Source organism: Scomber scombrus, chromosome 2 (genome assembly GCF_963691925.1).
Source record: "Scomber scombrus chromosome 2, fScoSco1.1, whole genome shotgun sequence".
Lineage (NCBI taxonomy): Eukaryota > Metazoa > Chordata > Actinopteri > Scombriformes > Scombridae > Scomber > Scomber scombrus.
Window position 1 is genome coordinate 23,347,935 of NC_084971.1, and position 16,195 is coordinate 23,364,129.

Genomic DNA, 16,195 nt, shown 5'->3' on the forward strand with positions numbered 1-16,195 from the left:
CGTCTCCTGTGAAGTCACTTCTTCCTGCGGTCAGAGACGAGGTGAGTCTCTGAGCGTCCCAGTTATATGGTTCTGCTTCAATCCTCCTTTTCCTGGTGAATTTTTATTTGGCTCCCATTGGCTGAGGATTTGGACCCGTCACATTCCTGTTCCGTGGAAACGTCAACTTCAGACATGCCTACCTCCCCAGTCATGATGAGAGAAGTGTCTGATTCACTACTTAGTGGCAACTGGTGCTCGCCTGAGGGAGTAAGGGAGATAAGTCATTAATTACTCATCAATACTTAACCAGTTATTGTGGGATGCATTTATAATTAGTCAGTTGTTGTTATACCAGTGCTTAACAGGGACAATATATATATTGTTTTCTGTTTTCATATTCAATAAATATTTGTACAGTCCATTCTGGCTATGAAACAATACACTGCAGGTGATGGGGTCAAATTCACAGTAGTTGCTTTGTGCAAAAACGCATTCTAAAGATAAAAATAAAGTCAATTTAATGATTCAGTAGTCTGAGTTAGACAAACTAACTGGGCAGTTTCAAAAGTTACAGGTTTTTTTCGTTAAGGGGCTGGTATACTCTGTCAGACGTGCTTGCCTGATGGTTTAATTACTTCAGAAACCCCCTTCCCTGACACCTTTCCAAGGTCAGATTAGGGCAGGCTGTGCAGGACCATTTCTGTAACTTTCTGAAACAGATAATCTGACATGCCCACCCACTTCACGCTGAGATTCGGCAGCACTGTGTGGAGATGAAAAAGTCATCACACTTTTAATACAGTACTGTACTGTATAAAAACATGCAGTGTTATCCCCATATTTTAACAATATAATAACTATGCCCTCTCTATGACAGCCCACTTTTCAATCTACCTTCAGTGTAGATGAGTACTGACACTTTCACTGCTGCTGAATCCTCATATTAGCTTCAACTAAACCTTTTTTTTTTTACATGAAATAACGACTGTAGATTTTGCATGGTTCAACAGTGAGGCTTTCCCGACTGCCCGGGGCAAGTAAAAGCAACTAGTAAATCTAAACCTGATTGGGCAAGTGGTTGCTTAGATTTGCTTTGGGCATTATTTTTGCTTACAGCATTGTTTCAATAATTTTTTCGATTATCGTCGTATCATAAATTATGATCTTGTTCTCTGTCACACAGCATAGCCCCCCTCCCTTGAACGCATCGGAGAATATTGGTACGCACTGTTGGCCGATCAAGAATTGAGCAGGCTAATAGTGTTATGCGCGAAACAAAGATCCTTCAGGATTATGTGAGCACTGCCAAATAGAGGAATCAGTGGAGCATGTAATTGCTCACTGCCATATATACTCTCCAGATCAAGAAACATCAAAGAGGGAAATCAGGAAGCTTCGAGTGGAGAAAAGCAGTCTAAAAAATATATTTTCCATCGGGTTAGGGAATATACTTCATTATTTGAAAGAAACTGGGCTGATCAGAAAGGTTTAGTGAAATATTGAATGGGTCATACCATTTTCAATATGCAAGAATGTTTGATGCTTCGCATCTATGACACTGTGTCCTTGTCCTGTTGCATTTACTTAAATCCATATTAAACATGACAATTATCTTCAATCTTTGGTGTTTCAGATAACCACTACTAAAGAAAACAGTAAAAGTAGAAAGTAAAAATTTACTTCAGACAAGTAGATTGCTGACCCACTTGCCCAACTAGGTAAGTGAAAAAAACCCAATGTTGAACCCTGTTTTGTCCTTCATATGATAGAATGCAGTTGCACTAGGATGAGATCTTGTAATAGCCTTTAGGCATAGGAGGAATGATCACGGCATTCAGTAACTCTTTCAAATGCAGCATGTAACTATTGGATTAAGAGAAGTTTGAACCTGTAATTTATTGTTCATTAGAGCTCAGCCAAACCACAAGAAGGAAGTAAGAAAACATGTCCAACATTCCAGCAACAAATCAGGCTTTTTTCCAGACCCTGACTGCAGCACACACCCAATAGCTGGCTGACTCTGGAAAGAATGATAGCAGTAATATCATTACCGACAGCGCTCATTATTCAAGCTAAAGATGCAATTCAACTGGCATTCCATTACGGCCAACCCACAGCGGCAGAAATCATGACAGATCTGCTTGTTCCTCTCATGCTAACTGCCTGTCAGTGTCACCGTCTTCTTTCGTTTATTAGTGCTGCGACATACGACAGATGGTCTCCAATTTATATTCAAATTAGTCTTGAGAACAATACGAGCTTGTGGGGAGCTGATCTACTGCTTGTCAAACACATGAACGTAGACATGACTCTTTGTGCTTGCAGCAATAGTGCCTTATGGTAATTGTAAGGCAAAGTGGAAAGCAGTATATCTTAATGATGCAGCATTTGCATTTTTTAAAACAGTCAATTATTAAAAGATATGTTCACAATTTTTCAAGGTCAGGTGCCTAAACAAACACTGACAATTGTTTTTCTTGCTTTAATAATTCCTCCTGTTCATACTGACCATTAAAGGCCCAGTGAAATAGAAGTTAAAGCGTCTTTAGCTTCTGTACTGTGATATATTTGCCAGTGTAACAGAATATTTGAGTGGTTTACAGTTGCAGGGGGGATTTAAATTAAATCAAATTCAATTTAAATCAAATCCTTTGCATTTTATTGGACTGCTAAAAGGTTTCTGGGGTTTGAGCTTAGTGTGATACGGAGCTGAAAAGAGAAACAGAGAAAGGACTGTTGACTCCACACACATCTGCCTCACCTGTTGTTAGATTAGGATGAGGATGAGGGAGTAATGGATTAATCAGACCTCATCCGTTATTGTTTTGGAAATGAAAACAAAGATTTTCCCACTGATATTCAAACACACACCTCTTACTATCTCTCTCCATATTGCTCTGTTAGCTACTACAATCCACAAATGGTTAAGTGTTTAAGTTTTATATGACTGATGTAGATGGCTACTTGTCTAAAGTCCTATTTGATTGGATGAACTTTTGTAAACATATTTTTCATTTCATTTAAGAAATCCCTTCATATAGCGTTTCAATGTAAGTGATGGGGGACAAAATGAGTCTGTGAGTCCTCCTATTGTATATAAACATCTTAAAAGTAGCTAAAACACATCACTTTAGGTTATAAAATTGAAAGCACAGGTAATACAAGTCCATCAAAATTAAAGTATGGTTCTTTGCATATAATCCATCAATTAGTCACATGACATACAAGTCAACAAATACTTAACAATCCTTTATGTTTTGAAGGCCAGCAGTTAAAGGCTAGGGACCCCTGCTCAGATCAATTGGTTAGTTAAGCACCAGCCAATCAAGCTGGGAGGTAATTATTTTCTGGCTAGTTGCAGATAGGTTTTGGCATGGAGAGTTAAGAGTTTATATTCCCCAATACAAGGAAGCTTAGCCAGAATATCAAAGGAAGGTGATAAGAGGCAGACTCAGGGGTTTGCTAAATGACATAAATTTGTATGGGGGGGAAAAAAAGGATTTGATCCCTGTATTAAATCTGCCTGCATATAAGGGTAAGGTTTGCCAGTTTTGCTGTAGTAATGTTTCAAGTTGTTTTATTAGGTGAAAGAGTTTAAAGGTGCAGTGTGTATAATTTTATGGCATCTAGTGGAACAGACTTGGCAGAAATGGGATACAATATTTTATATAGTGTATACTGTAGGTCAGTGGTCTCCAACCCTGCTCCTGGAGAGCTACTGCCCTGCATGTTTTAGGTATCTCCTCACTCTAACACACCTGATTCTAATAATCAACTCGTTATCAAGCCCTTTGACGAGCCTCAGCTGCTTGATAACAAGTTAGAGTGAGGAGATACCTAAAACATGCAGGGCAGTAGCTCTCCAGGAGCAGGGTTGGAGACCACTGCTGTAGGTGTATGTAACACCTGCAAATAAGAATTATTGTGGTTTTGTTACCTTATTATCTTTATATCTACATAGGGAGCAAGTCCTCTTCCACTGAGCCCACCATGTTGAACTGCCATATTTGTACAGTAGCCCACTAGCAAGTTTCACAGCTCTAACAACACGCATTTTTTGGTTAAATGCTTTCTCTTTATCATGGTTTATAGCTATTAAAGATCATCAGTAATGTTCTTATCAATATAGGAATTCAAATATAATATCATAATATTCTTTATTGTTGTGGCAGTGTGCAATTTATTTAATATCCTGTGTACCATGTGTAAATAAACAAGAAAGATTAATCTGTGGAGTTACACCTATGTTCATGTGTATTCCTACCACTGTTTCAAAGGAATCACAAAATTGTTAACCAACTACTCTACATGGAAATTAGAAGTCCATGTAATAATACAAGCTCCAAGCTACAAGCTCTGTCATGGAGATTTCTTTTGGCTTTGGAGTCAAAGTGGCCCAAAAACACACAACTGCTGATAGCTAGGAGGCTTAACAGTCGTTAGTTAAAGAAAACAGCCCGTAGGTATTTGCACACCTAACGGTCGTTAAACAGGCTTTAGTTGGGCTGGACCAAAAGGGCTAAACTCTGTTTTTTTAACTGTTCTATTATATTTGGGTTAGCTTGTGACTTTCTGGGAAATGAGGACTTTTCTTTCCCTCCTGCATTGCCCAGGAGGATTTAAATTGGGGAACACTGACCAGGTGGCCACTGGCCTGGTTTAAGCCTTCGAGTAAAACATTAACCCCTGAAAGCAGAATAAAACCAGAATGAGCACACTGGTAGAAAACTAGTTTCCGCTGGCAAAGACAGATGTTTCTTTTAACAGAATTTTAATGTGTGAAACTGTAGCTTGGCTTCACTGTATTAACTAGTGGAGGTGCAAAAATAGATGAAGACCATGTGGTGCTCATTTTGACCGAATTAAGACTGAATGTACCAACTTCTAAGTTTAGCTGTTAATCCTCCTCACTGCCTGCCGTCATTTTATTAACCGTATGTTAAATATATGACATCTGTACATACTGCTGGCGATGATGTGGCTCTCTTCTGCCTGAGGTTCTGTCTCTGCATCAGGATGGAGCAGCTGCAGGCCTATCGCCCTTCCGGCTGGATCCAGCACCACTGAGCTCTCATTCACTGTGATTTCGCTGGCACCACTGATGGGGTTGGTGGGTGGACCCCCGACAGACATCTCGTAGTCTGGAGGAGCTTCATCTGAGCAGTCTGCGTTGAGCTGGATGAACAAACCACACACATAACACACACAGTCAGTTTTACAATTATTTATATTTGTGGATTTAAGTTTGCAAAAATAAGGAACTTACCGGGATTCCCAAAGCTTTGAGGATGTTCATTTTACACATGGGACACGTCCGGTGGTCCTGCAGCCACGGGTCTACACAGTGCTTATGGAAGACATGCCTGACCAAACAAGACGGCAGAACACAAATGATTCATTTTGATTCACAATAATGTTACAATGCGGAGATATATGAAATATCTAACATGTACATCATGTAGTGCCTTCATTCCTTCATCCACAAAACAAATGGAGACAGTCTTTTCGTACATCAATGATCGATCATGCAAGCCTTACCTGCACGGTAATATCCTTACAACATCATTAGGCTTATAACCTTCAATGCACACTGCACAGTTGTCAAAGTCTGACTCGGTCTCCTAAAACACAGAGCAAAAGCAAGAAAGAACAGGGATAATCAATATTTCAAGAGATTAAAAGATGAAAACAAATCTATATTTAAATAATTATTTTTGGTGAATTCATGTGTATTGTGGACCTTAGTGTGCAGCTAAACGTTTATATGAAATGTACTGTCTTAAGTCTGGGGAATATTCACCTTGTCTCCTTTCTTAATGGTGCGTACTTGAAGCTTGCTGATGGCCTTTTTGGCAGCGTCTCCCAAACGTCTCTGCAAAACATCAAAAAGTCAGTTTTTAACAGTGGCCAAATGCCAGTAAATGACACAGTAGTATGCAGTTATCTCACTGTTCTGACTATTTTACAGCTGGAAAGTTGAAATGCTTTCTTCTTACATCACATCACAAGCCTAAATGTATGTGTGAATACACCATCATGACTGAACATCATGTCTCCGAGCAGGGACTCCTATATGTCAACTGTATTTATAATCTATAAAACACTACATCTTTTGGCTCCCTAGTATATTTATGACCTGCTCATTGACTACAATCAAGTCAGATCTCTCAGGTCATCTTGTGGTGGTTTAAACTGAATCTAGAATAAGATTCATATCTTGTGATGGCACTTTAGCTATTTCAGTTACCTCAGATCTTTAATAAATGTGTTCACCTTCAAAAATAACCTGAACATTTATTGGTAAGGTATTGTGTCTGTGTGTGTGTGATTTGTCAATGTCTTTTTTAGGAGTGGGTGGTTGTCATTGTTGTATGTTCCTAAGTTTTGTCACTTTTTCCTGTAGGCACTTTAATGTAAACGCACACTGAGGTTACCTTTAAGGAAATGTGCTACATGAATAAAACAGTCTTGCCCCGCCTTGCTTTGTCATATTTGTTTAATCAGAAATTAATAGAGTACTGACATCACCTGCAGTGGACTGAGCAAATAGAGAGGAAAACACCACCATTGAACCACAGTTAGAAAACCAGTGAACCAGGAAATCTACACCAACTACTTCATTTTAATACAAAGCGACTTGAAAATTAGGTCAACTTCAACTACTGATGCTGCCAGGATAGGAGGAGTGGCTGCTTTGGCTTGAAAATGTGTTTTAGAGGTATTGATTTCCTGGTAACTAACAGTGTGTCACTTTGAGATCATGTGTGTGCCCATAAAGTCCCGACAGAGGCAATAAACTGGGTAAATATACTGCAATGTGTGTGAATACAGGGGAGCTTTGTGTATCTGTCATTCTCAGGAGTGTGAAACATCTGTGATTATTTTTCCAATTTCAATGATAACAAACCAAACACTTTGCATTAAATGAAATAAAATAAAATAAACTGTAAAACACTGGGGAAGTGATAAACCAGGATGATGGCGACAAATTCACAGAGGTGACAGGCAAGTGGAGACAGTGAGAGTCTTACAGTAATTACCTACCAAACAAACTTTTCATGCTGTAACCATTCAAAGTCTGTTTCACCTTACTCGGCTGCCTTGAAAATGAATTGAAAGCAGATTTTCTGCTGTGAGAGAATTCCTTGTCCAACATAAATCAAGATAATTCAAAGCGAAAATACAAGCGCGATGGTTGTCACGGTACCAGTGCCTATCATAACAGGCACGGTGATGTATTGTCATTACAGACGTCACAAGAACGTCACAGGCGGCCACTCATAATAGAAAGATGGTGAGAGCAAGTATTTGCACTGTCGGCTCAAAGGGCCAGAAGCTGAGCTGGTTGATGGTTCACTGGTTTGCCATGTTTCTGTTCGGCCAGCTGTCGGGCTAATTCTGGCTTTTCATTAAAGACTTACAACGCCGACACCAGATGGAAAAAAGGCATGGACTAATAACAAAACTGAGAACACAGCACCACTGCACTGTCAGCATCCCCTTTTAAACAGACATATCAGCACAAACCGTTAAACAATGAGCACACAGTCATACCTGATTTCGGTCTCGGGCATTAGCGTAGCGGAATCTCTGGATATAGTAGAAGACAAGCCAGGCGAGGGAGATGATCATGAGAACGATGAAGGAGATGGAGACAAACACTACCGACGTTCTGCTCACATACTTCTGCAGGTTGCGGGTTCCTATAGTGATGTGCAACATGACCACGATGTGCATATCCAGTAAGGCCACAATCTCCAGACCTTTAGGCTCTGGGATCATGATGACCACAACATCGCCTGTGCCTGCACATACAACACAGACAGTAGCAGTTTAGACATCAGTGGATAAACAAGGTCATGTAGTAAGCACTGTGTGTGTGAATTTGGGAGTTTTAACTATTCGAAGAGCAGTTTAAACTCCACAATTACAGACAAAATTATACAAGGTGGATCATGAAGGCTGATATTTTAATATTTAATATTTTCAGACTAACCGACTTAAAATAATGTGTTTTCTGAGACAAAAAACATCAAATTGAATAAAAATACAATAATACAAATTAATAAAATCTGTCAATATTAGTCAAAAAAGTCAAGAAATCATTAGCCAATAGAAAGTCAACTGACCCCAAAAATACCACAACGGAAAACTTTTTTAAAAGAACCAGGCTCAAGGTACAGCTTACTGTTCAAACTAGGGCTGCAATTAACATTCATTTTCATTAATCTGTTGATTTTTTAAATCAATTAATTGATTGTCGGGTCTATAAAATGTCAAAAAACGGTGACAAATGTCAATCCATGTTTCCCAGAGCCCATGATGACACCCCCAAATGTCTTCTATTACCCCGACCAAAAGTCCACAACAAAAGATATTCATTTTACTATCATAGAAACCAGAAAATATTCACATTTCAGGAGTTGGATCAAGAGAATTTAGACTTTGTATTTATAAAGAAAGACTACAAATGATTAATCGATTATCAAAATAGTTGGTAATTATTTTAATTTACAGTATCCTTACTAAACAGAAAATACTATTCATGCATATGGTCTTCGTTCTTTTATGATAACAGGAATATGAAAGTTAAGTTAGAAGTCTGATCTATTTGAGTTTTTACAGAGAAAGTGGTCAGATATTGGGCATCATAATTATGCTTTAAACCACAGCAGGTGTGAAATCTGGTTCAAACTCGGGTTTATAGGAGGAAACGTGGGCAGGTTGCCGGGAGCTTAGGCAGGACAGACCAACTAAAGCATCACTCTCAATGTCAGAGGACTCCTGCCAGGAGCCATCTGTTGCTTCGCTTGACAGACACAATGAAGGCTTTTCACATTACAGAGTCACCAGGCACCTTTCACTTCTTGCATCCGAAGGACAACCAGGAGGAATGCCACATTTACATGATTTATAAGAGTTACTAGCACCATAGAAAAATTATCGTTAGGGACTTAACAAACACATAAAATATATACTTCTACTCACACTATTAGCTAACGCCTCTCAACAGTTCAATGTCCTTATGTGACATAAAAAAATATTTGCACTCTGCTTCTTGAGCTAAAAGGCATCCAGTGTGTTATAAAAACAAATAAACTGCAAATTTATTTCAGCTTCCATATCTGTAGCTTTTGAAAGACTTGGAAAAACCTCATGAACTTTTTATGCTGTGACATAACACTCATAGAAATGAATAATGTTTACCAATCATAAGAAAATAGGAAAGTAAGGATAGTTCATTAATTATTGAGGTAATGCGTCATTATCACAGATACTGTATGTCTATAGTGATACTGAATTTCCGGCACAAAGATGTTTTGAGATCATTTAGGAAGTGTTGATTTTTTTCATAGTTTCTCCACAAGTGAATTTGTTTATTTTTCAGCTGTAAAATGTCCATGTTTTGTAAGTATATGTTTTGGCCATAATTTTTAATCATCAAATGTAAGTCATCCAAGGCAAATATTTTGTTAATGTGGTAAGTGATTATTTAAAAAAAACAAAAAAACATTTTATATTTTTTAAAGATTTATTTGTTAGTGTGGTAGTGGCAGAGAGGCAAACAGGAAATGGGGAGAGAGAGAGGGGAATGACCTGCAGCAAAGGTCCCTGGACAGATTTGAACCAGGGACACTGCCTGTAAATGGCAAGCGCTTTAACCACTCAACTCCCCAAGTCCTCCTAAAAAATACATTTTTACTGATATTTTATTATTGGATTATTGGAGGCCTTGAGGACCAATTTCCTCAATCAGCTTCTTACTATGAGTGACAGCTTCCTACAAGAACACACAATTTTCTGCTTTAGTTAGAACTGTTGTGGTTATTATACATAAATAGATTTCTCTCTATGCTTTTCTTGCTGGTTTGAAGTGGGCGAGAATCAGGTAAAAAAATAAAAAATAAAAAAAATAAAACAAAACAGGTGATGTCACATACATCCAAGGACAATCGAGATTTGGCAATATTTGAATCAAAATAACAGTTGCAAGGTTGTTTGTTTATGTTGCTAGCGTCGTCAATCAAATGCCAACTTTAACTTTGAATGTTGCTTAATTAGTCATAAATATTCAGAGTTCACTCAGCCTCCACTGTACAGTTTTTTGAAGTTGTCTGTGGTGAGTGAATGACACATGCGACATACAGTAATGACAACAACTCAACAGTTTCTAGACATAATAAAAGAATAATACGTTTCTACTCTCGGCTGTTAAAAACTAGGTTGATATTTCCAGGAACTGCAGCAACAGCCTGAGCACAGTTACATCATATTCCCTCTGCTGCCTGTTTATGGCTCTGGTTGCACGGAGTCACAGAGGCTCCCTGCGGTGCCTCACTACCTCTATCAGTCACCATAAACAGTGGCTTTATTCAACCTGCCATCATCAACAGCTCCTCCTGTACAGCCTGCCAGATTCACAGCGCTGTGACAAATCCTCAAGCCCTGCAAGGAGCTATTTTAACATTATATTCTGAGGTGATACTGTCACAGAAACACTGAGACTGTGTTTTGTGTTTTCCTGAGGATCTACACGCTTTAAGTCTTACACATTTGGTACATGCTCAGGCTGTAGTTGCAATGCAATACTGCTGTCATGCTCATAAATCCCTTTACATAATCTGCACAGCTGCTACATTTTATACGACCATGGTCTAGTAGTCATATTGAAATGATGTCTTTTAAACAGTTTTATTGTCATGCTTATGCAAGGATTAGCACAGGCAGCTGAGCTTCTTGACTACAAATGAAAAAATTCAATATTTAAATATTTCAGAAAATACAATTCAAGAATATTGCTGTTCCTTTAATTACATAACACACAAATGAAATCAGTATATTTGGACAAAAGCAGCATTGTTAAACACATTTTTCCATTAACAGCTTGTTTTGGTATGGCAGCACGCTTCATATGTACCATCCTCTGTTAAACCGCCAGATTCTCAGCCAGGTTTATCCTTGTATGATGAAGGCTTCTCACTCAAACTTTGTGTGTTTTAGAGCTTTTAAAGCAAACTGTTCTACAAACAATGACAGAGAAAACAAAAGCTTGTGTTTGGACAGCAAACAGATGGTAATACGCTGCCAAATGCCTCGTTCTACACACAGCTGTCACACTTCTTCATTGAACTTGCTTGTCTGCTTGGTATGAACATTTAAATAAGGTAAGCATTTGGTTGGAAGATTGTCTCACAGTTTTTAAAATCTTTTTCTCAGCAGATGCAAAAAATATCTCCCCGAACAATCCACTTGAATGCAAACAAGACTCCGTCACAACATAAATACATGCATTTCCACTCTTTTTCTAAGCCTCTTTTTCCATGTGTGTAACCTCAGATACACACACTCCTGTTGACCATATGGTGCGGAGGGAAATCATTGTGATGTAAGAATTCCCTGTGTAAACACAAGATAAAACCACATCTAATATCAAAAGGCAAATAATTTCATGCATTAAACCAATGCACTCAAACTCTACAGACTGTTTTTAAAAAATGGCTGTGTATGGTCAGCTTCAGTAGAAATAAGTAAAGGCATAATAAGGCATGTAAGGCATTTCCCTAAGCCTTGACGCTTATCTCCTTCTTCTGTTCACTGTGACGCAGCCAGGCCGGACAAAAATAGCTTCCTCTAAAACAGGAGGGTAATGTCTGAGACTGAGGATGAACTTGTTAAAAGATGGTTTCAAACCCACTAGGCCAAAATGTGGGGCAAGAAGAAATATATACTAAACGGGTAAATTTAGTGTATGCCAGCCTATTCCCGTGTAGTGAATTTGATTTATTTAGCAGTCTAGCTTCAGAGAGGATTAACACTCAGGCACAGATTATCACAGAATTAACTGGATACCTGTTCATTAACAACCACATACTTAACCTGAAGCTGGTAAGACAAAGTAGGCAACACTGCACATTAATCACACAAGAATATTATACAAAGCTCCAGAGTATTCATTAATTAATTAATTTTACACAATTAGTCTGATTGAATTGATGTAAAATGGCCTCAAAGTCTTAAAGTCCCTCCAGGCCAACATGCTGCGATAAACTTTGCTTTTTCACAATGGGTCAACGCACGCTATCTGAGGTCTGACACTGTTCAGCTTTGCTACAAAAGGGTTAAATTAAACCAGAGATGAGAGGTTTGTGGCTCTGGCAACTGTGGATTTTTTAGCCCAGCTGTGTTGGCTCTGGACAGAGAAGAAGTTCTCCATTCTTTTATTTGGCAGCCTCACATTCAGTCTAAACATTAAGACCCTTCCTTTTTGCCACTGTACTCTGTCAGACTGTGTTACCTTCCTCATCTCTACCAGTGTTGCCATCACACCTCTCCTGGCTGACTTATCTGTCTCTTAAAGCATCTCAGTTTATATTTATGTCATGGCTGGAAGCAGGTCAGGTCTTTGAAATAGTTTGCCGCTCTTGTTCGTCTTTTGCTGCAAGTAACCCTGCGATGTGCACCGAAGATCTTGTTTGATAGTTCAAGAACGGAGGAATAATGTATGTTCAGTGGTCGAACACAGCAAATATCAAAGAGGACATGCTTGCAGACTTGGGTGAAAATAGAAATACATCAACGGAAAAATATTCCATTGCAAGTGAAAGTCCTGCAGTCCTTCTAGGCCAGATCATTCATGAATCCAGTCCTGAAGCTCTACAAGTTTATTTTTATTTAACCAGGTGATTAATGCAGGTATACTACACAAGATACAATAAAATATGATGTAAGTGGTACATTAAAATTTGTTATGAAGTGTCTGTCACTGAATCTGAGCTGCAGAGGCTTTACAAAGAAATTAATGATTTGCTTATCTTGACAAGCATCTATGACACACAGTACTAAGGGGACGTCTCTTGTGAACAGCTTCTGGTTGAAAACAAGTCGCAGTCACTTGACTTTTGTGCTATCAGGTGTTGTTTGAACATCTGTTTCTGTGTAGATCCTTTTGTCAAACAGCCGTCAGGCATTGTGTTGTTGTCCAGCACAGGTGCGTTGGTCAGCCACACCTTTATGAAAACTAGCAACAAGCTGAGGAAACATTTCCAATGGAAATATCTAGTCATTCTAGTAAAAAAAGGCTTGACTCAAAGCTACTGTAGAGTGGAAGGTCTAAAAGTAAAAGATAACTTTTGGTCTTACAAGTAATACATTGTTTAAAAAAAAATAAAAAATTGAAAGGAGACATTAAAACTAAAGAATACTTTTGAAGTTTTGAATAAAAAGATTAATCGTAATTCTTGGACAACTGCAACCGTATCACAAAATGTAAGATAGTTAATCTACAATAACCTGCTGTCTTTGGAATAATTACTTTTTTTTCTTTTACAAAGCAGAGCCAGCACTCAAATATTCACTGTTTCTATGCTGATGAAGAGCACATGAGCTAAATCTCATTGTCTGTGAGCTCCAAGAACAGTAACTTCCAATAAAGATCAATGAGGGATCATATTATTCATAAAAACACACGTAGGTTTATTTTCACTTGACACCTTTTCACTCCTTGCATGGAAGTTACGGGTGTGCACACAGTCAGTGTTTCCATCAACTCATTTTAAAAGGTATCTCCTCTGTGACTTAATGCCATCTATTTGAAAAGCCTCTAGTTAAAGTAAACCGCGCCATCTGTATTTGTCTAAGATGAATTTTAAATATGATTTCTATACTTAGCACATAAGTTTAGGCCACAGTTTTGATGTGCAAATTTTATGTATTAGTCAAAGCAACAAAATGTTTTCATGAACAGGTAGCAGGCTGATCTTTATGCTACTTACACAGCAAGTGCTTGTGTGATAATGTATGCAGCAGCCTGTTGCCCCTGGCAAACAGTGGGGAATGTGACTCTGCTGAGAAGAACCTGTTAATTTGGAGTCTGTGTTTTCAAGGATATTTTGCATGGATTTGTTAAAAGGCGTGTTGGGTGTGCTGTTTATCTATTGTTTATTTACAAGTTTAGTCTCTAAAATGGGTGCTTTGAGCAGTAAAATGACAGCGTTGTTGCTCTTCATCTTTTTCTCAATGATTTAGCTGCGAGTCTGCAGCCTGTGCTTGTCCACAACTTTTTAAATTGTGTGTCTACATACTGCCACTAGCTCCGTTCTTGACTCATAAAATAATATTGTAGAAGGAGATGTGTGAAATCGTAAAGGGAGATGATGCTCAACAAGTGAAACTTTGATATGTATTCCTGTGTTTCCTGGCACATCATGAAAAGTGTTCCAACAATATTCTCTAATATTTTTTTTTTTACAAAACAAAGAAATGAGTAGCCATTAATACAATAAAAGTAATTTCATTCTAATGTTAGAAGGTAATTTGTTAATCTTCTTCAGTGATTGAAAACTAGGAAAGAGCTGCAATGATTAGTCAATTAATTGATTAGTCAATCAACAGAAAATTAAATCAGCAACTAGTTTGATTATCAACTAATCATTTTAGTCTTTTTTTGCAAACGAGTCAAGAAATGTGCTGTTTGCAGCTTCTCAGATGTGATGATTTGAAGCTTTTCTGTGTCATATATGATAGTAACCTGAGTATCTTTGGATTTTAGACCATCGAACAAACAAAACATCCATAGATGTAAAAATTGACTTTCATGGGCAATTTTTCACTATTTTCTGACCTGTAGATAAAATTAGTAATGAGAAAATAAGATTAATCAATTATGAAAATAATCATTTGTTGCAGTAGGTTGCTTTGTAAATAATCATTAATACAGTTGCATTGTCTTGGACAAATACTGTTATACTTCATACTCAATACTTAAACTCCACCAGTGAAAACTAGACACATGGAAGGACTGCAATGAAAAGGAAAATATTTAGTAATGTTATTGGTATCCATGCACATTTTTGACAACTGGGGGGAAAAACGACAGTGAGAAACTTCAACAAGACCAACAACAAATCCTGCAGCCAGTTTGCTAATTCAGCGGATCTACTGCAGCGGATGTCAGTCCATCTGCTCAGGAAGCCAGTGCATGCAAGTTTTCTACTTTAACAATTGATTATTTAGCTGATTACAAGCTGAAGGAGAGCTCTGGGGCCTCGGCTTGGGGATGAAAACCATTAATCTTTGCCAGAGGTGGTCAACACTTAAGAAGCAAGTAATTTATGGCACTTGTTCTCAGACCCCCATGATACTGGACACCTGTTGTAGGAGGATGCTTGCAAGAGCAGTCTTTCAAAACTGATAAATGTCAGGACAAGAATAACAATGCATACAATGACTGTAAAAAGTGGACTTGCATGTTTGCAGGGTGTTTCTTACCTGGATGAGGCATGGTGATGGTGTCGTTGGCACCGCTGGAGCCCACATTGTATATGATAACAGCAGAGGCGTTGAGGTTTGCAGCGTTACGGATCTTCTCTCGGTATGTACAGTTCCCCGCAGCCACCAACGCCACCCAGGCGGTGTTGGGGGGGACAGAGGGGAACCTGACGGTTGGGTCGCACGCCTGTCTGTCCTGCAGGAGGGACGGCACCAGGACCAGTCCTCTTGCTTCCCTCTTGGGCGAGTGCTCACCGTAACGACCGCACTCGGTTTTCTCTGTCCTGACCTCCGAGGCGACGGGGTCCAGGTAGGTGATGTTGACGAAAGCCGTGTACCACTCCTCCTTCTCTGCAACCGTGAAGTCCAGACACAGTAAGTGCACGAAGCAGAAGGACAGCAGCCACGTCGAGAGAGCCAGACTGCGGCAAGCTCGAATGAGCGACAGTGCCATTGTGCGGTTGGCTGGCTGAGGATGGATGACGAGCTCCGGAGGTGTCCTCCTCAGCTGGAGAGAGCTCGCTCCTTCTCGTGAAAAGGAGGTTCACTTTAAAAAAAAAAAAAAGAAAAAGCATTGAACTCATTAACGTCACTTAACAAGTCAGCGCCAGAGACACCGACGCCTTTAACAAGGTGCCCAAAGAGTTTGTGCGCAAAGAAGTCTACTACACACCACCACCTGCAGGAGAAGAAGACGGTCAGTGTTGTTGTTCATCGTCAGCTGTTCACGGTGCGCGCTCAGGATTGGCTCCTCGCTCATCGGCACGTGATCTGGGCGTTGCCAAGGTGCCAGTGACGCCACATGGCACGTGGAGCGGCTGTCATAAATCACTGCGCGCCCCCCCAACAATAAATACATAAATGAATAAATAGATAAATAATAGGTAGATAGACAGATAAATAAATGTATTTTAAAAGAGTTTTGTTTATTATAGTATATGATATA

General features: G+C 39.0%; 1 protein-coding gene across 1 annotated transcript; it reads right to left on the minus strand.

Moving 5' to 3' along the window:
* Window positions 1–77: 77 nt before the first annotated feature.
* Window positions 78–16,074, minus strand: rnf150a (ring finger protein 150a). The gene is made up of 8 exons (XM_062426153.1): window positions 15,923–16,074; window positions 15,250–15,796; window positions 7,537–7,787; window positions 5,783–5,854; window positions 5,521–5,603; window positions 5,249–5,345; window positions 4,947–5,157; window positions 78–241 (listed from the first exon to the last, which is right to left on the minus strand). Exons 2-8 carry the CDS (start codon window positions 15,701–15,703, stop codon window positions 78–80), a joined length of 1,332 nt encoding a protein of 443 aa, XP_062282137.1. The 5' UTR covers window positions 15,704–15,796; window positions 15,923–16,074.
* Window positions 16,075–16,195: the final 121 nt, after the last annotated feature.